The sequence below is a fragment of the Miniopterus schreibersii genome (genome assembly GCF_964146895.1).
Source record: "Miniopterus schreibersii genome assembly, chromosome: 3".
NCBI lineage: Eukaryota > Metazoa > Chordata > Mammalia > Chiroptera > Miniopteridae > Miniopterus > Miniopterus schreibersii.
In genome coordinates, this window is record NC_138103.1 from 15,846,867 (window position 1) to 15,871,410 (window position 24,544).

The 24,544-nt window shown below is 51.9% G+C and overlaps 1 protein-coding gene across 1 annotated transcript; it reads right to left on the reverse strand.

Moving 5' to 3' along the window:
* Window positions 1-7,638: 7,638 nt before the first annotated feature.
* On the reverse strand, window positions 7,639-22,152 carry TMEM114 (transmembrane protein 114). The gene is made up of 4 exons (XM_081133285.1): window positions 21,887-22,152; window positions 21,530-21,610; window positions 10,453-10,590; window positions 7,639-9,183 (listed from the first exon to the last, which is right to left on the reverse strand). The coding sequence occupies exons 1-4, from the start codon at window positions 22,104-22,106 to the stop codon at window positions 8,951-8,953; spliced, it is 672 nt and encodes a 223-aa protein (XP_080989411.1). The 5' UTR covers window positions 22,107-22,152; the 3' UTR covers window positions 7,639-8,950.
* Between the last annotated feature and the right edge of the window lie 2,392 nt (window positions 22,153-24,544).

The window sequence follows — 24,544 nt, forward strand, 5'->3', positions numbered from 1 at the left end:
GCCCTACTTTTCCCAACTATAATTTTATAATTTGCATGAATTATGCATGAATCTTTGATTAATACCTATTTCTCAAAAAAAAAAAAGATTCCAAAATGCCTATATTGTTCAAGAATGCTTTTTTGCACGTGTCACCACATATGCTCGGGCAGGGTGAGCGCCACACAAGGGCACCTCTGTGAGCAAGGAGCCATGGTGGGGGGACATCTACACTGCACCTGCTCACTGGACTGCATGCTCTGGTGCAGGGCTGGTTTGCAAAAGGACATTTTCTGGATGCACCTGCTAAGCCAGGTGCCCCTACATGGAGGGGGTGTCTTTTGCTCATTTACACAAAGGTACCATATGGGCTGGTGCCACATGGGCTGGTGGTGGCCTTGTTTATATGAGCAGAGGTTTTAGTGAAACTTAAAGACATGCCTAAAGATAGGGGAACACAGATGCTGTGTGTGTGTCTTTCTCAAGAATAGCTCCCTAGATACGAAGAATATAAAGAAATGCATCAAAATTGTATTAACAAGTGTTATCCCTGAGTGGTGGAACTACAGGATATTTTTATTGTCTTCCTCTTGCTTGTATGTATTTTTCAAATTTTCCACAATGAACATGTACTATTACTGTGAAAAATAATATTATTAAAGTCATCTAAATCAATCTGTCTCACTGTGCCTGTTGGTGTCCAAGGGAGAGAACAGAAAAATCCCCCTGAACTGGGATTTGGTTCCTAGTTCTGATATTTGGTAGCTTGACTTGTGAACCTGGGCAAATTCTTTCCTTTCTCTGTGCCTCAGTTTCTTCATCTGTGTATGGATGACCAGCACCCCCTGTCCTGGGTGTTTTCTTGGGCATCCAAAGGCTCAAAACAGATCTCAGAAGGGAGCTCGTTTTGGAAGCCTTAAGGTATTATGGAAATACAAAGGGTATTTTAACCCAAATGCCTCCAAGACAAAGGGTGGGTCCAGCAGGAGCTCCCCAGGGCACACTGAGTGACTCGGTCATCCAGATAAATAATATTGCAGTGCAATCCTTTTTTTAAAAAATCAAAATTAATGATCCAAATATTCATATGAACTGAATATCGACATTTTTAAATAAAGATGGCATCTGACCCTGAACTCCCACAGAGCTGCCTCACTCTCCTCACTCTGGTCTCAACCCTGAGGTCTGGGCCCCAGTGCAGGAACCCTTGAACTTTAAGTGTCTAGAAGGGGAATGGCCTGAGCTCAAGGTGATTCTATGGGTCTGGAGGTCAAGCCTGGATGAGGGCCCAAATCCCTGGGCCTTTAAGGAGTTTTTTCCATCACACTGGGTGGCATTAGCCCTGGCAGGAAGATGCTGTGGGGAAGGTGCCCCCCCACCATCAACACCAACATCGACCTGTACAAGCAGGTGGCTTTCTCCAGAAAGGCTGAGAGGTATAGGACACCTCTTTAATTCTGCCCTGATGTTTCTACCTTCTCAACCACATTTTGGGTACTTGGCATTTCAATCCAAAGCTAAAATGAGGGGATCGAACCTCCTTCAGTAGAATAACAGGTCCCAAGGCTGTTTCACAGGACTCCCTTCTCCAAGGCAATAAGGGATGCGCTTGGGAGAGTTTCCATCCTCTAGCCGCTCCCTTTGCTCAGTGTTCAGACCCCACAAACAGGTCAAGCTGCACCCTAGCTGGGCAGCAACAGCGTCTCTGTCTTGGCCTCTCACAGCCCCATGCCCTTCTCCATCACAGCTCTTGTCCCCATTCGTAGTGTGTGTGTGACACTTGACACATCTGTGTCCCCCACCCCACCCCAAACCATGTTTTCTGTAGGGTGCAGTCAGCTTCCACTTTGCTCCCTGGTGTCCCCTCCGGAGTGGTGCGGAGAGGGTCTCCCAGACGTATTTGCTCAAAGTACGTGTGATGGAGTCGGCTTAATCCATGACGCGGGGCAAGGTCTGGAGATGGGTAGAACAGCAGGAACAGCGACACTGACTCGCACATACAGACGAGAAGCCCTGCTCTACCCACTGTGCCCACAGTGACTCATGGCATCACCACAGCACCGGGGGGGGGGGGGGCACCGATATCAGCCCTGTTGTATGGACGAGGGAGTAGAGGGGCCAGGAGCTAAAGCAATTTGCCCACAGTGACCCATACAGCCTGTGCTCTGCAGCCCCCAAAAGAAAAAGTAGAAGTGCTCATGGGCAGCTGGATGCGGGAAGGTGCGTGTAGCCTTCGGCACCCCGACTTGCCCATTCCGGAGGGGTTTCCTCTTTCCTCCGCCCTGGTCCCTCCTGCTCAGCAAGCCTGCGGTCTCCTCTGATTTGCCCCATTGGACACTTGCGGGGCCTCTCTTCTCACACCACACTGATTCTCTGGGCATCTCAAGCGCCCCAAAAGCTTCTACTACCACCTATATGCAAGTGACTCTCCAGTGCATGGGACCAAGTAGTTCTCAGCCAGAGCAACTCTGCCCACCCCCCCGGGGGCCTCTGGCATTGCCTGGACTCATATTGGATTGGCATGGCTAGGAAAGGGGTGCAATCGGCATCCACTGGGTAGAGTCTAGAGATGCTGGTAAACATCCCACAATGCAGAGGACGGCCCCCCAGACACAGAATTATCTGGCCTCAAATGTCACGAGTGCTGAGGCTGAGAAGTCAAGGTTGACCCAACCCTCTGTCTTAAAAAGTATTTCCAACTGCCTCCCGGCCGTGTCCGCTTGGAAGTCTCCCAGAGTCTCAAACCCAATATTCTCCAGAATGAACTCCTTATCGACTCCTCTCCCTCAACACCACCAGTCAGCATGCCTTCCAGCGTTTTCCAGCTCTGCAAATCACAACACCACTCACACTAATAGTCCATCTGGGAACCTGTGTCACTCCCACGTCACGTTCTCACCACATCCAGCACCGCCTAAACACCAAGGGGGGCTTCCGGCCTTCCAGCCACCCCTGCCCCATCCCGGGCCACCCTCTTCTCTCAGCTACACTGGTAACAGCCTCTTTGCTGGTCTTTATCCTAACTGCAGTGTCACCAACCTCCTAGTCCATCCCCAAGCAACAAGCAGGGAGATCCTTCTAGAATGCAAAAGTGTCACCTCTTCCGTAAAACTCCCAAAAGGGTCTTTTTGGGGAAAATGAAACTGTTCTTGAACTGGCTGGTGCTGATGATTGCACAACATCATGAGGGCACTAAATGCCACTGAATTGTGCACTTTGGTTGAATGCTGAATTTTATTCTCTATGAATTTTATTACAATTAAAAAACAAAAATACCAAACCTCCCACGGCCTCCATGCTCCTCTCTGTGGCTTCCATAATCTGGCCCTTCCAGCCTCCGTTCTTGCTAGAGACTCAAAAAAATCTTTGGACTTTGCTGGGGACCAGAGATCCTGCAGGTGGAAACTGTGGACCCTGAGAAAGAAGATGCCTAGTAAGAGGGGCTCTAGCTGGCTAACTGGGCTCAAAATGAAAAACTAACAAAAAAACAACAGCAGCCTAACATTTCTGCACAAGATCCTCTCACACAAACTGCACTTCAGGCAGAAGCCTGCACTGAACCCCCTGCCTGCACTGTTTCTGCCACTGAGCCAGGCCTTATAAAGGGCCTTACAGAGGAGCTCCTGAAACGCTGTCTCAACTGCACTGTGGCTTTCCCCCATCCAGAGCTCTAACCAATCAGAGTGCCTCTATTCTGACCAATCAGGACTTTAGGACCAATCAAAATGCGAGGATTTGGAGTCCTCATTTACATGAGGACAGACCAATCAGGGACCAGAGCACGGACTTCTGTGCCTAGAGGCCAGCTCCCTACGGACTCTGAGCGCACACTGTCCCTTCCCACTGAAAGCTGAAGACTGTGCTGTCCCCGGCTAGAGCTGGAACACTGAGGACATCTCGTTCGCTGGCCCCAGGGCTGCCTCACAGCCGCGCTGTGTCACCATTGAACCCCTGGCACTGAATAGTTTCCTTCCTCATCGCACCCCAACCTGGGGATTCCTGTTGGCGTTGAATTGGCACCAACGACCACCGGTTGACAAAATGATGACCGAGCGGAGGGTTGGGAAAGCAGGTCACTCTGGAGAGGGTGGCAGAAAGTATATTCTAAAGACTCCCCAACACTACCCCTAATCCCCACGCTCTCTTTATAACGTGACTGATGCTGGATTTAGGGCCCACTCTGATCCAGGAGGACCTCATCTTCATTTAACGAATCACATCCGCAAAGGCCCTTTTCCACACAAGGGCTCACTTACAGGTTCTGGAATTATGACTTCAGCGTACCTTTTGGGGTGTACACCTGAAACCTCCCCCTTTTTTAGGTTGACAATTTCAGTGCCCTGAGCACACACATCACCTCCAGGGGCCTCGATGGTAAAAGGCTAAGACCAGATGTGGAAAAGATCCCGTCCAGGTCTGACACCCGTGGCTCTAGCTGGCTCCACTGTGCAGTCAGGGCACTCCCGGGTGAGGGGAGACATAATGCCTGGCTCCAGAATGACAGGTGAGCTGTCATCGCCTCCTGGGCTCCCTGAGGCTGCCGCCCCCGGCCAGGCAAAGGCCCAAGAACACTGGGGGTGCAGGATGGAGCAAGCCCCACAAATGAGCAAGGTGGCAGGAGATGGGAGTCGGCTGTCCCAGCACACAGATGTTTTATTGGTGATCGTGCTCACTCCTCTCTGAGACCCCGGGTATCCCGCTAAGCATTTCTAATTGAGCAGATAGGAATAAATATGGGACCAACGCCGGTGTTCTGACAGAATCCCCATGTCATCCTGGAAAGAGGAGTCCCCGCACGCAGCGGGCGCAGTGCTGCTGATCAGAAGCCCGCACGGGCCGGCCGGTGTGCTCCGCGGTTGAGCGGCAACCCAGGGACCAGGAGGTCACCAGTTTGATTCCCGGTGAGGGCACATGCCCAGGTTGCAGGCTCGATCCCCAGTAGGGGGAGTGCAAGAGGCAGCTGATCGATGGTTCTTTCTCATCAATGTTTCTATCTCTCTCCCCCTCTCCCTTCCTCTCTCTCTAAAAAGCAATACAAACATTTTTAAAAAAAAAAAAAAGGCTGCATGCCTGGGCCACGAGGGAATGCCCCATGCAGTGGCCTCAGCACCATGTCCACCATCAGTGCCACGAGGGGTCTTCAGGCCCCAAGGATGGTGATGGGGAGGTGGAAACACATGGCCGGCTTGGCAGCCAGAAGAAGGTCTGATCTCAGTTCTGGCCAGTGACGTTGGATGCGTCCTTGGTCTTACTGAGCTTCTGCCAGCTGTCCGTCAGTGGGAACAGGGTGGACGCCCCTCCTTGCAGGATGGCAGCAATGATCCTGCTTTGGAAACTCTAGAGTGCCCTGCTGGGTAAGAAAGCTATGGGTGCCAGGTGACCATCCTGAATGGTGTCCCCAGGGACCTTCTACAGAGGACCAGAGCAGGTGACAATGGTTTGTGGCCATGCACAGGGGAGATGCCTCCTGGAGACAGGCAGGGACATCAGAGCATCGGAGGGCCTCGCAGGTCATCGTGAGGTTTGGACTTTCCCTCCGAGTGAGCTGGGAGCCGTTGCAGGGGCTGAGCATCTTTTTCTGAAGATAAAGCAGGAGGGAAAGTGAGAGGTGATCTCATCCCCATGTTACAGGTAAGGAAACTGACCCACCACTTGCCCACGCAGTGTCCACAGCCAGTCTGCTCCTGGAAGAGGGACCTGCTGCTGTCTCGGGGCTGCCTTCATCCGACAGGGAGGCGATTGTTCTCAGACAGTCCCCATCTCTGCAGGGGCCCAGGGACCCATCCTGAGGGACCGCTCTCCCTACACCTGAAGCAGTGCCCAGAACTGTCCCCTGGGGCAGCGTCTGCAGCCCCAGGTCCACCCAGGGTCACCATTCTGCACCCACCCTCTCAGCTCTGAGTCTCTTCTAGCGTTAGCCTCATTTCTCTGTATGTCTGCTTTTTCAGTTCATTTCTGCTTCTCGGTTCTCTCTCCCTCTCTCCCCCCCTCCCCCCTCCCACCCCCCATGTGCTCCAGAGGAGACCTAACTGTAAATATTTGAAAGGCGCAGGCTGCTTTGGAACAAGGCAGATTGCCGTTTTCCTCCGATGTTCGATGTTGGCGGAGGCCTAACATCAGGCCCCAGCTGCTGGGTGTCATGTGCTGGGAAATAACAAATGAGCCTCACTCATAAATTAAGCAAAGGCCGAGCTGCTCCTTGTTTTCACTATAAATTAAATCCAGGCGTTGACTCCGGGGGCAGAGCGAACAGCTCCTTGCCCAGGTTCTCTCGCCTGCAGCGGCCCCCAGAGCAAGCCCTTTCCTTCTGCGGCTTCAGGCTCCTCATCTGCAAAGTCCAGGGCCTTGTGCCGGCTCCACAAGCTTCCAGGCTCCTCCAGGAGGTCGGGGACCTTTCTCCGCCCTGAGCTTCCCCCCTAGGAAAAGGCACCGAAGTCAGCACGGGTGACTCAGGCTGGGCCTTCACTGAGCCCCAATCGTCCAGCCTCCAGGGAGACGCCCCTCCCTGCCCTACAATAGGCCTGGAAAATGCTTATTGAATCAATTAATTGGTGTAAAATTAGGAAAAAGAGGTACCAGTCTCTCAAATCCTGCTCAGCAGAGGACCTGATGGGACATTATCATCACTGCGCAGTTCATGCTCCCACACGATTTCTCCCCCTCTTCACTCCTTCATAAAACTTCTTCCCAGGTAACTTTCACCCACTCTGGTTATTCTCTCTCTCTCTCTCTCTCTCTCTCTCTCTCTCTCTCTCACACACACACACACACACACACACTCACGCCAGCTCTGTGAGGGCATTTTCATCACTTTCATTCACTGCTAAATCCAACCAGCACCAGGCACCACAGACATCCAACAAGTAGTTGCTGAATGAACAAATACAGGAGTGAGTGAATGGAGTAACAACAGTCACCTTGGGAGACTTCGGCCAATGCCAGGTGCCCAGGCCCACATGTGAGGTTTTGATTCTATTAGGCTCAGTCGAGACCCAATGGTCAGAATTTTTTTAAGTCCCCAGGTGATGCTAATATGATGCCTGGTTGAGCATCACTGTCTTCACCCCTGAGCACCTCTTTACCAGCTGTGAAAACCTGCAGAGGCTCCCATTGCTCTCAAAGTACAATCACAATGGAATGAAATTAGGGTAGGGTAGGATAGGGTAGGGTAGGGTAGGGTAAGGTAGAGTAGGGTAGGGTAGGGTAGCGTAGGGTAGGATGAATAAAATTGAAAACCTTGCTCAGTCATCAGCACCTCTTTACCATGGACCATGGGCACTACAGTCCAGCCTCCTCTCCCTCCTCCTCACCTCTCTCAATTAACCTCCCACCACTCTCCCTCAACTTTCCTTCTTCCTTTCCCTCAAGCACATAAACCTGTACCCACCTCAGGACCTTTGCACCTACTGTCCCCTGCCTGGTCTGCTGTTCCTTCACCTAGCAGCTTCCCCATTCAGGTCTCAGAACAATGCCACCTCCTCCAAGAGGCCGCTCCTGACCGTCTTTCTGGCAGTAGTGCCTCTCCCAGCCCCCTTCCATCTCGTGAGCCTATTTATGTTCTTCATAACACCAGTTACTATCTGAATTTCTCATATTTATTGTTTGCTCATGTGTTTGTCGTTTGCTTCCATGTAGGTTAGTAAGGGCAGGGACACATCGTAGGTGTTTGGTAAATATTTATTGAATGAGTGCAATCCTTTCCCACTATTTGTCGGTGCCTTGAGTACACACGGTTTCTTTTGTGATTAATCATTTTAGTTCCCCTAGCAGGATTCCTCAGCATCGGCTCTAGCAGGATTCCTGGACATCAGGCGCTGCTGACATGTGGGGCAGGATCTTTCTCTGTCTCCGGCTGTCCTGTGCACCCTAGGTTGCTGAGCAGCATCCCTGGCCTCCGCCCACTAGATGGCAGTAGCACCCATCCCCAGTTGTAACAACCAAAAATGTCTCTAGAAATTTCAAATGTCTCAGGTGGGAGGGTGCGGGGAGCCGCCCCAGCTGAGAACCCCTGCCCTGCAGTGTTGCCCGGCTCACTGCTAGGCACCCAGATGGCTGAAAACAAGTGTTTTTGGACTAGCTAATGAAGGCCGGCCTCTGACGCAGTTCCACCATGTGACCAGCAGGTGGCAGAAAAGACCGCCTTTTCACTAGCACTGTCGCCCACTTGGTGAAAAAAAAGTTTTTCATTTTTTTCCCCCCAGCCTAGTCACTGATTTTGCAACCGTGCTCACTCCCCCTATGGGGCTTTGGGAGCAATCCGCTCGGTTTGCGGTCTTCCAGACTAGTCAGAAAGGAAGCAGCCGCCGTGTCCTAACCCAAACACAGACAGAAAGTCGAGCGGTTGCAGGCATTCGCAGGAGTGGAAAGAAAATCATTTTGGAATCAGGCAGATCTGAATATTAGTCCCAGTTCTATCCCTTTCTCTCCTGTGCCCTCGGCCAGTTAACTTAGCCTGTCTGAGAGACACACAGTAACCACATCCGGCCATGAACCTGCTCAGAAAAGCTGTGGTAAAGGACTGAGCCCTATTTTGGAAGGAGAAATAGGCCACTAGCTCTTTTTGCACCTTTGTGCAACTTACTTAACCTCTCTGGTCTTCCATTTCCTTACCAAAGAAGAGGAACTGATTCCAAGGCAGCCATGAGGATGAAATGAAGCCAGAGCAGGCACACAGGGGCTGCGATCTGTAATGTTCTGTTTATGATTAAGGGTTTGTTTTTGTTACTTTATGGTCCTGCGCTCCCTCAGCCTCCTCCGGCCCACACAACACACAGCTGCATGGACACAGCACACACTCTGGGCAGCACAGGCACTGAGATGACAGCCAGGCCGGAGCTCAGTCCACAGAGGTTCTCGGGCTGGTCCCCTGGCCTCCACTGGTGGCCTGTGTGGAACAGGAGGCCACAGCCCACCGAGATGGGTCCGTGAGGCCCCAGGCCAGCCTCACTCCCACCACAGCCAGGATCCAGGCTCAGATGGCCTGGTCCTGCCTCCGTCTCAGGCGGAGCAGGCGGGCCGCTGCCAGGAAGGCTGCCCCGGTGAGCACCTCGGCGACGAAGCTGACCCAGCCCAGGGCCAGGGACCAGCCGAAGCGGATGTCCACCTGGTCCAGAAGCGCCTTCTCCTCCAGGAGACACAGCGCCTCCCGGAAGGCAGCGGCCGAATACGCAATGTAGATGCTGATGCCGGCCAGGGTGACCAGGGCTGTGGGGAGACAGGGGAGAGCAGGTCAACCCCTAGCACTGCCGTCCTCGCCCAGCCCAGCAACACTGCCTCTCCCAGCGCCTGTCCTTCCCACCCCAGGCCCCAGCCGGCCCCTCTACCCGATGCCCCTTCCTTTCCTTTCCCTTCCCTTCCCTTCCCTTCCCTTCCCTTCCCTTCCCTTCCCTTCCCTTCCCTTCCCTTCCCTTCCCTTCCCTTCCCTTCCCTTCCCTTCCTCCTGCCATCAGTTAATTCCTGTCTATCCCCACATCTCCGTTCACATGTCTGTTCTGATCAAATGCCCCTGTGGCCTCACGGCCCAGGTCAGAACCGCAATTTTGCATTTATTTGTGAAATGACTTAACTAATGTCTGTCTGCCCCAACAGGCTGTGAGCTCCGGAGGCCTCACCCTGGATTCCCCAGCACCCACAACAGTGCATAGCACAAGGTGGGGCTTCAGAGATACGTAATTGGAGCTGTGCCGGCCGGTTCTGTAGCCGCTGGCCACAGTGGTGGTTCAGACTTAACTGGAATGGACAGCTCAGCCTTTCATTGGCACCTGCCACATGTCAGGGGCTCCGTGGCCTGGTGTGTGGCTCCCCCACAGCACAGCGGTTAGAGAACTTCGCCGTCACAGAAAGTTCCACAGGGCAGCTCTGGGTGCGAGGCTTAGTCACGGGCGACTATTAATGCCGATATTAATAACCATAAGGAGTAGCCGGAGACCTCACAATATCTGCACCTCCGCCCATTGCTTTGCTTTTTCCCTCCATGGACTCCGAGGGTGTATGTCATCACTGTGTCGGTTTTTTAAGGAGGGACCATTTCAAGCCACAGGAAGTAGGGAGGCCTGAGAACAGCCGGCCATGTGCTTCAGCCCATCCTCCAAAGCCTCTGGGCTTCCAGAAACCACATTGGCCGTTCTGTAATCAACCAAAGCCGTCGCCGTCCAAGCGGCAGGTGCACAGGAGAGTGGGGCGGCCAGGGCGAGAGTCCGTGACAGCCCCCGGCCCGTGGCAGACGCCCTCTCGGTGTGGCTTCCTTGGTGAAATCATGGGAGTAATTCTCAGGACCTGCCCCCACCCCTCTGCCTCTCTCCTGGGACCACAGATGCAGGGACCCTGGGCTGGAAACCGCTCATCCCCTCCAGCTGGGATATCACAGGCGGGGAAACTGAGCCCCAGAGGCGATGGGACCCCGCCCCCCGCCCTGCTGAGGGTCCCTGCACAGCCCCACCTGGAGCCTGAGCCCCGCGGGGGGGGGGCACCTACCTCCAAAGAGGAAGAGGGTCCCCGTGAGCAGGAGGAGGAGGGAGGCTCGGAGAAGGAAGCTTAGAAACCCCGTCATCCCCCCAAACACCATCAGGATCAGGCTGAAGGGAAGCAGGATCACGAAGGTCCCGTGCATGGCTGGGGGGAGAGGACGGGGGAGGGGAGGCAGACAGGGGTTATGAACATCCTTCAGTCAGTCAACAAACGTTCCCGAGCACCCCCTGTGGCCTCCACCCGGATGCTAGGGGAGAGGGGAGTTAACACAGCCATTGCTACTGCTACTTAGAAGAAGAAGAGCTTGTTACTGAGGCCCGTCTGTGCAAGGCCTCGTGTTGCGTAAGCCTCACCCTTAATTCTCATGGAGTCAAGTAGTGAACAAATAAGTGACAGGGTTGAGAGATGGTGACAAATGCATGGTGAGAGAAGTGAATAAAATAGAGAGGGGGTTCGGGCAGAGGCTCCACTGAGGAAGTGACAGTCCAGTCGAGACCTGACAGGTGAGGGGGCAGCCTTGCGGAGTGAAGGACAGGAGGCAGGGGTCACGGCCGAAGGGGAGGCAGATGCACAGGCTAAGCTGGGAGCGGCCCGGGGAGGTGGAATGGGAAGCCTGCTGACGGGAAGACGGCGGGGGCGGCAGGGGGCGATGGAAAAGAGAGATACGTTACGTTAGGAGGCGTGATCGGAACTTGCGTTACAAAATCAGAAAGTAGAAAGGGATGAATTAGGTGAAAGTCAAGAACCGTGGCGAGGTGGGGGTGGGGAAAGGGACGGCGGCCATCTGGCGTTTCAAGGTCTCAGGATCTAAACACTTGGCACCACTTAGGCGCTGAGCTCCCTGGCAGCCAAAGCAGAAAGGGAAACAGTTGCCATGTTCTTTTTTCACCAGTCATTCATTTACCAACTATTTATCGGTCATTGACCACGAGCTGAGCGCTGAGCCTCTTTAAATCTTTTTTGGCAACAAGATAGGCATGAAAATAAACCCTTTCCTCTCATCCTTCAGGGCAAGCGAAGCAGCATTTCTTCCCCTGCACCCACGTCTGCCACTGCCCCCCTGTTCTGTGTCCCCTCGGCTCCCACAGTCACCTGGCCTGCCTTTGTTTCCTACTGTTGAAGGCGTCTCAGTCCCTTTTCCGTCTCACCTGTTGGGCTGTGAGTTCCCTGACGAGCCAGGTCTTATCTCCTTCTGCACAGCGGTATCCCTGAGTTTCTAGTCGATCTCTTAGGATACAGTGAGTGTTCAACAGGTATTTGTTGACCTAATTAATTAAGAGCTAGACAGTGTGGCTCTAAGGCAGTAAAAAGATGGCAGGTTTTTTTCCTTCCAGTGTGCTTAGGACATACTGTGCTCCCTGAGTGAGCTCTGGGGTGTGTGTGTCTGTCTGTCTGTCTGTGTGCACTAGAAGGAGAGAAAGGCAAAGATGGAAGGAGAGAGTGACAGAGACTAAAAAGAAAAAAATATATCTTTAAATATTTGAGGGTTTAGCTTTGCCTTCTTTATTTTCTACCCCTCCTGCACCCAATTCTGTCAAGAAGTAAGTAGGAAAAGTAGTTACACCGGTCAGAGGTCATGCATCACGTGCCGGGGGTGTCACGACGCTGAGATGAACTGGGTGTTCTAATAGACATTACTAATGACCCCGATATCTGTTTTCCCTCCTCCCTGGGCATGAAGACTACGCCAGAGTAGGCAGGGCCAGGCCAGAGCATAGTGAGAGGAAATGCCTAACAGGATGAGAGAACAACACACACACACACCCCCAGCCACCTGTCCACCCTTCTTCTCAGGCTGGGTTTCTAGGAGGCCTGGGGTTGGGAGGCAGTTTCTAAGAAATTCAAAAGAAACCGAGGAAGCCTATGAGATGGCCTCAAGGTGATTAAATATGTGGACTTTAGAGCCGGGCGATGAGCATTTGAATCCAGGCTCTGCCTGGGCGCCTTGGGCATGTCCCTTCATTCCCCAGAAGCTCCACCTCCACGGGTGTGAAACGGGCAATCCTATGGGGCTCCGGGGCTGTGAGCACAATATGCCCAAGGACCATGGGGCAACACGGGGAAATGCAAAGAGCCCAGTCCTGTCCCGTGGAGCAAGTACCAAATAAATCATCACCCTGCCAGCGATCGAGATGATGAAAACAGTGATTCAGTGTGACTTCCACCGTGGCCACATCACCTTGTCTCCAGCCCCCTAAACGCCAACCACCTTGGTGAGCTGAGAGAACAAAACTGGTCTCCCTCCCAGCCTGTCGCAGGAGCAAACGTGATTCAGGGCATGAGGCCTGTGGTCTTCGTTCCTTCCTCCTTCCCTCCCTCCCTTCTTTCCTTTCTTAAGGAAAAATCCTGGGCCAGGAAACACGACAGCTGGTGTGAAAACCTGGTCCTGAAGGTCTGGAGCCTGCGAGGCCCTGCCTCCAGACGGCGGCTGAGAAATGAAATCATTTCTCATTTAGAAATTAATGAGGTTTCCCAGAGCCGCTCCAGCCCTGGCGGGCGCACGCAGGGTCCCCGACACGCCGCAAGCCGACTTGATGTACGCATTCAATTAAAAGCCGAGTAAGAACACGCTCCCCTTGGGAGAGTTGTAAGATCCCCAGCTGAAATAAATTTGGTTTAGCTTTTTTTTTTTTTTTTTTTTGCATGTACCTTAGTCTTTGTTATTTCTTAATTTTTCAGAACTGCAGTCTTGGAACAAGAGTTCTGTTCTCTTTGGATATGTACCCATCTCTAACCACATCTCACTCAGAAACAAATGCCTGTGGGCCTCTGAGAAGGGCCGAGCTCTACCGGGGTGCCACTAGGGGCAAGGTCCCTGTCCTCAGGGACAGGAGAGAGACCGGAGAGGAAGCAGGAGGTAGTTACAGACTCGGATGTGTCAGAGGAAATAAGCATGATGATTGGGGGGGGGCAGGGCAAGCAGTGACTAGGGGGCACCCCTTTGGATACAGTGGTTGCATTCTTTCTTTCCTCGGGCTGCCGTAACAAAGGACTGCAAACTAGGTGTATAACACAGCAGGGCTTTCTTCTCTGGGCTCTGGAGGCCTCAAGTCCAAAATCAAGGTATCCGCAGGGCCATGCCCCCTCTCGAAGCTCTAGGGGAGAACCCTTCCTCGCCCCTTGCAGCTTCCAGCGGTTGCTGACCATCCCTGAGGTTCCTCGGCTTGCGCCAGCCTCACTCCAACATCTACCCCCATCTTCACACGGCCTTCTTTTCTCTCCTCTGTGGTTCTCCTTTTCCTATAAGGACACTTATAGGGTTTAGAGCCCAGCGATTTAATCCAGGATGATCTCATCTCAAGATCTGTAACTTAATTGCATCTGCAGAGACACTTCTTTCCAATAAGGTCCCTGCCTGGCCGGGCGTGGCTCAGTGGTTGAGCGTCGACCTAGGATCCAGGCGATCGGGGTTCGATTCCCGGTCAGGGCACATGCCCGGGATGCGGGCTAGGCGGCTGATCAATGACTCTCTCATCACTGATGTTTCTATCTCTCTCTCTCCCCCTCCTTTCCTCTCTCTGAAATCAATAAAGATATGTTTAAAAAAAAAAAAAATCTTGGAGAGAAAACAACAACAAATAAGGTCCCATTCCCAGGTACAGGGGTGACCTGTCTTTCGTGAGGGTGGAGGGGTGACACCTTCTAGTCCATTACGGTCCACTTATCAATCGGACCACAGATAGATGAGAGCTAAGATTGCTCTGTAAAATTAATGTTAATAATAAGGTTGGGAGGCCATGGCTTCATCAAGGGCAAATGTGTACCCAAATGCAAGAGATCTTTTTGACTCAAAAATGCTTTGTTGCTAGACAACCTACTGAATGAGAGAGGATATTTGCAAATGATACATCTAATAAACAGTTAATATCCAAAATACATAAAGAACTCATACAATTTAACACCAAAAAGCAAACAATCCAGTTTTTAAAAAATGAGCAGAGGGCCTGAAAAGATACTTCTCCAAAGAGGTCATACAGATAGCCAATAAGCCTATGAAAAGACGATCAATGTCACTAATCATCAGAAAAATACAAATTAAAGCTACAATGAGATATCACCTCACACCTGTCCGAACATCAACAAACGACAAGTGCTGGTGAGAATGTGGAAAAAAGGGAACCCTGGCATCCTGTTGGTGGGAATGCAGATTGGTGTGGCCACTGTGGAAAAGTGTGGAAGTTCCTCAAAAATTAAAAATAGAACCACCAGCCCGGCCGGGCGTGGCTCAGCAGTTGAGCATCGACCTAGGATCCAGGAGATCACCCTACGATTCCCAATCAGAGCACATGTCCGGGTTGTGGGCTCGATCCCCAGTCAGGGACCTGCAGGAGTCAGCCAGTCAATGAAGACTCTCTCATCACTGATGTTTCTCTCTCTCTCTCCCTCTCCCTTCCTCTCTCTGAAATCAATAAAGATATATATATTTTTTAAAAATAGAACCACCATATGATCCAACAATTCCACTTCTGGGTATTTATCCAAAGAAATACAAAATACTGCTTTGAAAAGATATATGCACCCCCATGTTTATTGCAGAACTACTCATAATAGCCAAGATATGGAAGCAACTTAAGTGCCCATTGATAGGCGAATAGGTGAAGAAGATGTAGTACATATATACCATGGAATATTACTCGGCCATAAAAAATAATGAAATCTTGCCTTCTGCAACAACATGGATGGACCTAGAGGGCATTATGCTAAGTGAAATAAGTCAGACAGAGAAAGACAAATGATGAGTGATCTCACTTATATATGCAATGCAAAAACAAATAAATAAACAAAACCAAAAAAGTGCTTTGTTACAAGTAAAAAGAAAGCAGACCCCGAAAGAAGCAAAGATGCTCCGGCCAAGGAGAACTGTGTATGTGACTGCTCTGTTGCCACACTGTTCAAAGAACCGCTCCGTGGAAAAACCAGGCCCCCACAATGCTCCGAGATCAGGGAGCGCCCGGTCGTTAGCCAAGTAACAGTTCTGCTCCTGAAGACAGCAGGCATGCACCTTTCCTGCAGAAACATCAGAAGCTCTGGCAGAAGGAGAAAGTCTCAGGAACTATTTCCCAAAGAGGTAAATGCCATTGTCTTTATTTTCAAACCTCAATGTGACTTTCAGACTCCAAAATGGGCTCAAAGACATTCAGTCCTATTAGGCCTGGTAAGAAAGGATTTTTAAAATGTTTGTCAATGTTTGTACTTGAGGCTGTTGTCACCAGAACTAGAGGACTGGGGCTGCATCCCGGTTATCTTCATGGGCTCTGAGGTGCACTGTGGTGACATGGGAGGAGCGGGATCTACAAGCAGAGACCCGGGTTCAAAACCTGACTCCACCTCTTACCAAGCAAATGGCATCGCTTCTCAGAAGCCTGTTTCCTCACTTATCAATCGGACCACAGATTGACTATCTCCTGACTTTGCCAGGCTGCTGTGTGCTTTGAATGTTTGAATAATTGTTTCTTCCCTGTCCTCACGTACTTTAGGCTCTGCCAGTAGGGCTTTTTGATTCCCATTTCACAGGTGAGAAAACTGAGGTTCAAGGTACCTGTGTCAGTTGCTCAAGATAAAGCAGCTACAAAGTATCAGAGCTGGGATGGAACAAGAAAGGAGACTGGCAAAGGATGGTGGGGCGGCAGACAAGGGGTGTTTAACCTGGCCTGGGAGTAAGGAAGGGCTTGGGGGTAGAGAGACATCTCAGCTGAGACCTGAGGACAGATGAGGAGGCATTAACTAGACAGAGAGAAGGGATGGTGTTTCCAAAAGAGGGGGCAGAATGCGCCAAGACCCCAAAGCAGGAGATACCCAGAAAACACAAGTATCTTGGCTCTTGCAGCTAAGAGACAGGCAGGGGTCACAACTCGTCACCTGTATGGCACTCAGGAGAAATCCAACCTCCAGGGCATCCTCTTAGGGCTTGCCTGATGGCAATATGTAACAACCTTCTTAGAAAAAATTCAAACAAGATCCATTTGGCCACCCCAATTCCTCTTCTCCTCTCCTCCCAGAGTGATCCTCCAGGAATGCTGGAGGCACATCCTTCCAGTCTTTTTTCCATCTCTTCACATACCTTCCCATATAGTTACTTATTTCTCTAAGACACACGCTTAGATGGGTTTGACTACCCACAGCATCTCACACTTACAAGTGCCAGGGTTGTTTTCTTCTTTAATGGCATATAAAATAAAGGTGCACCTTAAAATTTTGCCATAGAATATGGCAATTATACCCATAGAAAGGTATAATATTGGGGATCGGGAGGAAAAATAACAAAGGGAATCATACCGCCCATAGAGCCCTAACCCTGCTTTTTCATTCCGCAGTACATCTTGGCGTTCTGTCCACGTTAGTGTGTTACTTTTACACGACACGTACTCCACAGAATGGGTTTACCACATCTACATGCTTAGCCGTAACTCCACGCATGGGCTCTATGGCTGAGTCTAGTTTTTCAGCGTTACAACAATGGTATGGTAAACCTCGCCTAAAAAACCTCACGTCGTAAACCCCAAGAAGTGCAATTACTTTGAATATGAATTTTTTTTAGTTTAGAATGTGTACTTGACTTTTGAGGGGCACCCTGAAGCCTGGGGTTCTATGCCAGGAGGAGCTGAGACCCCAGGCGCCTGCTGCCTCCCTGTCTGCAGCTTTGCATACATTGCACTAAAAGTTCCCTCCTGGGCCCAGGTAGCCTCTTAACACCAGCAGGTCCCCAATCCCGGCCACCTCCTCTCCTGTGACTTGCACCAGGCATCGTGGGAAGGCTGGTTTTAATTTTCTACACGACTGCAACAGCCCAGAAACACTGGAAACCAATCTTGTCATTTTCCAACCTTCCTCCTCAGAGCACAGCCAGGCCCAGCCACTAGCCTCCGGTCCAGCTTCGGCCACTGGTGTGCTGTGCTGGGCAAGATGTTGGTCCCTCCAGGTCTGGGGTGCTATCTGTAGGGTGACCAGCCTGACCTTCCTCCTGGGCTCTTAGGAGATGACAGTGTGGTAAGGCATGGAGAGGACACAAGGTGCATCTAAGAAGCATGTCTGTACCACCCTCCAGAAACACCACCTTCTGGCTGTATCTGGAACAAACCAAGCTCCATCCTGCTCAGGCCTTGGCACCAACTACTCCTTCTCGTCTCTGGTTGCCTGTCTGGAGGAGACAGAGTAGCACAGAGGGACTCCAAACCCAGAAACAGGCTGGGAGCTCCTCCTCTGGACTGACATGGCCTCCGGTCTTAGCACACTCATGCGATACTGAAAATATACTTGGTGCAGCATCATTCTAAAAGGGTAGAAACTACCTGGGTTCAAATCCTGGATCTACCAGGGACTATGCAAACTTTGGTAACTTACCTAACCTCTCTGTGCCTCAGTTTCCTCGTTTGAAAAGTGAGGATGATAACAATAGCACCTGCCTCGTGGGATTGTTGTGAAAGCTAGCTCCATTTCACAGATGAGAAGCCTGAGGCTAAGGGAAGCAATAGGACTTAGAGTAGGGAGGGGACATATTAATTGAGCTCCTCGTGTAAGCAGTGCCATCCGTGCTGGGTGTTTTGCTTATGTGACCCCATTTCATCTCAAAGCAGCCTGTTTATGGAAGCAGATGACTTGTCATAAGTCACACAGCTGATAAGAGGTGGGCCTTTATCTACTATAGGGCTCACCCTATCCCCTGTTACAAGTAGCACCCGGACTCCGCCCAGCCAATTAGCATATCCCATCGCCTCCACCACAGTGATTGGCTCACACTTGGGCATATGGTCTCATCTGGTCCAATGAAAAGCCTACCCGAAGGTTTTGCAGAATTATTGGGAAATAGAAAGTCTCCTTCTGCTTGGGTTGGTAACACTGGAGAACATTTGAAAGCAGAACCCAGTTACATGGACTACGAAACAGGTTTACACAGTAGCATTGGGGTTTCCGTCACTGGCCACCAAAAGACTCCAGGTTGATACAAAGAGACTGTGGCTCTCTTATTCCACTGTGCTGAATTGGATGACCCCTTCCACCAAAAATTATTCCAATCCCTAGCCAAGAACCAAAGCCACGATATCCCCAGAGCTAATCTGGAAAACAGAGTGGGTTTTTACTGGGCACCGGAGAGGTCCGCATGCTTGGGTTTTCTTGAAGGACAAACCCAGGGTTCTTCCCGTACGCCCCCCCACTAGGATTTTTCCAGGAGCTGACTCAGAAAACACGCTGCTTTGACAGCTGGCCTCTGTCCTTTATGGCCTCTGCAGCAGGTCCTTAAAGAAATAAAATGTCTTCACATAATAAAAGAGCTTGGACAAGATTCAAAATTTATTCTGGAGATGAAAAGATTCTGGGAAAAGCTCTCTCTGGGGGTGATCTGCAGCAAACACAAGGTCTGAAGGAGCTTGCTGTGCTCTCTCTTCCATGGGGATGCAATGGTAATAATAACAGATACCACTTAAGGAGCACTTACAGGGGCCAGGCACTGCCTACAGCTCTTTAAAAACACTCTCCTGTTTCATCCTCGCAATATTATTAAGAAGAGCAATGACAGTTGTGCTCATTTTCCCATGAGAGATACAGAAACTTGACCAGGTTACACACCTAGTTGGCGGTGAAGCTGGGGGTTAGACTTAAGTCAAGGGGTGAACAGATGAACAAACTCCGGATTTGAGTTTTGGGTTTCTTAAAATCCTGGGGCATGCAGAGTTGTTGGATCAAGTTTCACAACAAAGCCAGACCTGTGCCAACTGTAGTTAGCCATCCAGTATACCCAGAGGTGTGATAAGTAGGCTGAAAGCCAGCACCCAGCCCAGCAAAGGGTCAGCACTCCATAAATGTGGCTGCATCTAAAAGAGGTTGGAAGGAATGGTCAAGAGGACTTGTGTTTACTGAGCACTTACTACATGTCTAGCACTTTTATATCAAATCATTCTTTCATGCAACGTAGACATTCCACAACAACCGGGCACTATGTGTGGTCCAAGGTAACGTTAGGTTTTTTTTATCCAGCTAGTTCATGGAATCTTGACCACACCCCCTCATGGTTTTGACATCTCATTTTGATAGATGTGGAAGTGAGGCTCAGAGAGGTTAAGACACCTATCCCAGGTTCACAGAGGGTCCTGGTAAAGGACTGAACTGAGATTTGACCCCCATCTCCCTCCCTTCAAAGGCAGGAACTCTCGATTATTCTTGAAACAATGTTCCAAGAACACCCAAAGTTCCTCCTGGTCCAGCTTGGGGCTGAGGACAGAGTCCTTGGTATCTCCATCTTTTGTCAACCTACCACACATGCCAGGTGTCTGGAGGATGTCTCCTTCAGTGGGACTTTATGCAGTGCTGTGCTGGAACTGGATCGTATCAGCTCACAAGAACCAACTGTTACGTTTTTAGAAATTTTGTGAACCATTTAACATCATGTTGATAGCTTGAAACTGACCACACTGGGAATATTTACACCATGGAAATAGGCAAATGCTACAAATCAAGACTCCCCCCCTCCTCCAGAGAGCCAGGTGTTAAATATTCCCCAGCACACCACTGGACTTCAGAGAAACAGTTCTGGTTCATTAATTTACTCATTCAACAAATACACACTGAGTTCCACCTCTAACATAATATAGTCTTGCATTCACTCTCACACCTGCTCAGCAAACCTAGGTTCATGGCCTACCTATGCTAGCCTCTGTGCTAAATATTGGGAATTCAGCAGGGGCAAGATAGGCATGGTCCCTGCCTCCATGGAGCTCACAGTCACACAGCCTGTACTAGGAGTAGGAGCTTGACCAAGTCAACCTGGCAGGTAGGAGCAGGCAGACTCCAGGGAGAAGGGAATGGCATGTGCAAAGTTCCTGTGGCAGGAGGAAACTTAGCATGTTCCAGGAACTGACCCAAGGCCAGCATAGCTCGCAGTTAGAGAGGAGAGAGCAAAGAGGAGCATGGAGTTGGTGAGGGACCCTGGCAGCCCTAGGAGAGGCCGTGTTAGGGACAAGCCTCAGTGAGTCTATCAAAAACCGCCCACAGTTTTCAAGGCCCATGGACCTCAGTCCTCAGTCCTCATCAGATCCTTCCTACGGCACCTCTCTTCTGGGCCTCAGGTTCCCCACAGGAAAAATGAAGATGGAAACGCAGGCTGTGGGATTAAATGAAGACATAGATGAAAAGCACTTAGCTCCATGTCTGGCCCGCGACAAGCCTCGGTGAAGTGAACTATTGCATTTATCTCCCTGCTCCCACAAGGGTTCATTCGGCCGTGTGCTTTCTTGCGTTCGGTCCTTGCACCTCCACTGAGTTCCAAGCACTGTGCTAGCCCTGGGAAATCAGCCGTGACCAAGACACACACAGCAGGCCCTGGGGGGACGGGGTTGTTCTCTGCCTGGGAACTGCCTCCCTCGAACCCTCCAACAGTATTCATTACATCCCTGCTACAGCCGAGCGCTTCGGCATCCTCAACAGTGAGGATACAAATTAGGCTGACATGGGTGTGCCCTCTGGTCTACAGGATAAGACCTCCTCTTTTCTTTTCTTTTTTTAACATGTCTTTATTGATTTCAGAGAGAAGAAGGGAGAGGGAGAGAGAGAAACATCAATGATGAGAGTCATTGATCGGCTGCCTTCTGCACGCCCCCGACTGGGGATCAGCCCGCAACCCGGGCATGGGCCCTGACCAGGAATGGGAATCTCCTGGATCCTGGGTCGATGCTCAACCGCTGAGCCATGTCCGGCCGACAAGACCTCCTCTCTTTTCAACACTCAGGGCCCCAGGCTGGTTCAGGTGTCTCCCTGGGATCGCCTCCCCTCCCTCCTGCCGCTGTCCCTCTGAAATGTAGCTGCGAATCCCCACATCTGTCTCCCCAGCCCGCCTGGGAGCTCCTGGAAGGCAAGGCCTGGGTCTGAATTCAGCAGCAGCACCCAGCCCGCAGCCCAGAAAGTCTGGGGTCCACGTCTGTCGAATGAATCCTAAACCTCACCTGTCCCACAGGGGGAGCAAGAGAGGCTCCGCCCCCGCTCCCAACCCCACCCCACCTCCAGGGCCCCTCCCCCGCCTCCTGCCCTTGGGGGAGAAACTCCAGAGCTGGTGGGCAGCCCCGGGTCTCCCCCAGCCGCGCCCCGCACTCACTGAGAAGCTGTTTGCTAGAGTCGCTGACCGTCACGTTCTCCTGCCAGAAGGGGTTCATCAGCGGCGTGCACGGGCTCTGGACTGCAGGGGGCAGAGTAAGCCGTGGGCGGGGCCCAGAGCTGGGACCCCGGCCCGCAGGTGCCCCACGCCGGCTGCGGATGCCCCACCCCGAGGGCACCTCTCGGAAGGAGGCTGGCAGCCTGCGCTCCGTGCCGACCTCCCCCCGGGCCCCCGGACTCCGCGGTTAAGGTTAGGGGGCTTCGAGCAGGGGGTGCGCCCAGCAACAGGTCCCCGGCAAGCAGGACACCGCCCAGGGGGCGCCGGAGGCCCCGGCCCGGGTCCCCGAGGGCCCCTTACCCCGACAGGTCCGCCAGAGACCAGAGTGCGAGCTCAAAGGCTCGGGAAGGCTGCGGTTGGCGCCCTCCTCGCGGTGCTGCGCCCCGGGGCCACCGCGCTCCAGCCGCTGGGTGTCGATGATGTACCAGAAGTCGGTGCCGATGGCGGCCGCCAGGAGCACGAAGCTGAGCGCCCCGGCCAGCGCCGCCACCCCCGCCAGCGTGGCCAGGGGCACCCGCATGGCCCGCGCCGCCCAGCTGGGTCCGGAACCCGGCCCTGGACCCCGATCCCTCCCGCCGGCCCCGGACCCCGATCCCTCCCGCCGGCCCCGGCTCCGCCCCTCGGAGTCTCACCTGCGCCCCCAGACCGCACTCCCAGCCCCGCGCACCCTCCCGCCCCGCTCCTCACTTGCTCCCCAGACCCTCTCCCTCCCACACCCCGCCTCACCCTCCACGCCCCCCAGCTGCTGCCCCCTCTGCCCGGCTCTCCCTTTCCACCCCAGCCCTCCCTGCTCTCCACCCCCCCAGCTCCCCACTTCCCGCCCCGTGCGTCAGGAGTCCTCCCTCCCCCGCCCTCCCGCAGCTGCTGCTCCGCCCGCCCTGCGCCCCCTCCTCCTCTGGGCGCTGTGGGGAGGGAGGGTGGCCTTCCCACGAACTGGGGGAGTAAGGAGAAGGGGCGCTGTGGGCCTGACAGTCCCCGGGCTTGCGGACAATCTTCAATAGCCCCTCTCCGTCCAGCTCCAATGTCCCTTCCTCCAAAATCTACTTTCAGTTGATTTTTCAAAGCTGGATAGAGAGGAAAAAGGCAGACGCGTTTTTACTAGGAGTTCTTTAAAGCACTGGTCTAGGCCAGGTCCTCTTTGTCTATTGTTTCTACCATCAAAGTCTTTCTTCACCACCATCACCATCACCACCACCACCACCGCCACCACCACCACCACCGCCACCACCACCACCATCACCACCACTATCACCACCACTATCACCACCACCACCATCACCATCACCACCACCACCATCACCACCACCACCACCATCACCACCACTATCACCACCACCACCATCACCACCACCACCATCACCACCACCACCACCATCACCACCACCATCACCATCACACCACCACCATCACCTCCACCACCATCACCACCATCACCAGCACCTCCATCACCACCATCACTACCATCATTACCACCACCATCATCATCATCACCATCATCATCACCATCATCACCACCGCCATTACCACCATCACCCGTATCAATTCCATCATCTTCTTTACCACCATAAAATCCTTTATTTTTTCAAGAAATACTTCTTGAGTGTCCACTGTGTACCAGACACTATAGTGTATGGTAAAAACATAGGGGTGAACAACCCAAACACAGCCCCTGCCCTTAAAGAGTATATAGTGTAGGCCTTCCACTCTTTTCAAAGCAAGGCACACAGAGAAAATAATCATATTTGTATGGTACACAGAAGTAACTGGAAGAGGCTTTTAGATGCTGGAAATGACCAGCCCCAAGGGCTATAGCCACCAAAGGTCCTTGGAGGGTCCCCTTATGACCCAGAGATCAAAATCTTGGCACTCCTGCAACACACACATTCTTAAGAAAGCATTGTGCCAAGACCCAAAAGTTGATGAATTAGAGAGAAAGTCATTGTGTTCTTAATATGCTTAGAACAGAGAGCTCTGGGAGAAAGTAACAGAAAGGAGGTCTCATTTAGATTCAGAATCCAGAAAGCGACCTTGATGCTGAGGCAGGCAGGATGCAAAGGCATTTCATGCCTAGGGGAGAGCTTATGTGAAGGGTTTGGTACACTCCAGAATAACTGAAAGAAGAGTGATCAGAATAGAACCTGGTGATAGAAGAGCCAGTAGAGAGAACTGAGATTATGGGGAATGGGGTACAGGTAGAGACCAGGTCATGCAGGTCTTGAGGTCATAACCAAGAGTTTGGATCCTAGTCTAGGACACTTGAATGGTTTTGAGCAGAGAAGTGAAATGCTCTAATTTGCATTTTTTAAATCTCAGTATCCGGCCCGGCTGGGCATGGCTCAGCAGTTGAGCGTCAGCCTAGGATGCAGGAGATCGTGGTTCGATTCCTGGTCGGGGCACATGCCCGGGTTGCGGGCTCAATCTCTAGTAGGGTACCTGCAGGAGGCAGCCAGTCAATGACTCTCTCATCATTGATGTTTCTATCTCTATCTCCCTCTCCCTTCCTCTCTCTGAAATCAATAAAGACATACATAAAAACAAAAAATCTCAGTATTCACACTGTCATAGACTGTAGGGAGACCAGAGGGGAAGCAAGGAGGCCATTTAGGAAGACATTGCAGAAGCAGCAAGGGATGCTAATGTTTTGGTCCAGGGTGGTACCAGCAGTAGACAGGGAGTGAAGTGAATAGATTATTTAATTGGGGCGGGGGGGGAGGGGTAGAATTGATAGGACTTGGTGTCAGACTGGGGTTGAGAGTTACTCTTTTCCTAGTTACTCTCTTCTCTCTTACCAACACCGTCTTAATCTTCATCACATCCTCAGCTTCATTAGCAGCAGCACCCTGAACAGAGCTCTCACCAGCAAGAACACATCCCCCCTTGAATCTGCATAACATTCTACTCCATCACCCCTTCAAGCGCCACCCTGACCAAGGTGGATCTTTCCCATAACCATCGCTG

Bases quoted from the DNA above. Each gene is read 5' to 3' on its own strand.
- TMEM114 (XM_081133285.1), bottom strand. From the start codon at position 22,106: ATGCGGGTGCCCCTGGCCACGCTGGCGGGGGTGGCGGCGCTGGCCGGG. The intron at 10,591-21,529 runs GTGAGTGCGGGG...CTCTCCCCCCAG, and splicing joins CTCTAGCAAACAGCTTCTCA to CCATGCACGGGACCTTCGTG. The intron at 9,184-10,452 runs GTAGGTGCCCCC...GTCTCCCCACAG, and splicing joins GACCCTCTTCCTCTTTGGAG to CCCTGGTCACCCTGGCCGGC.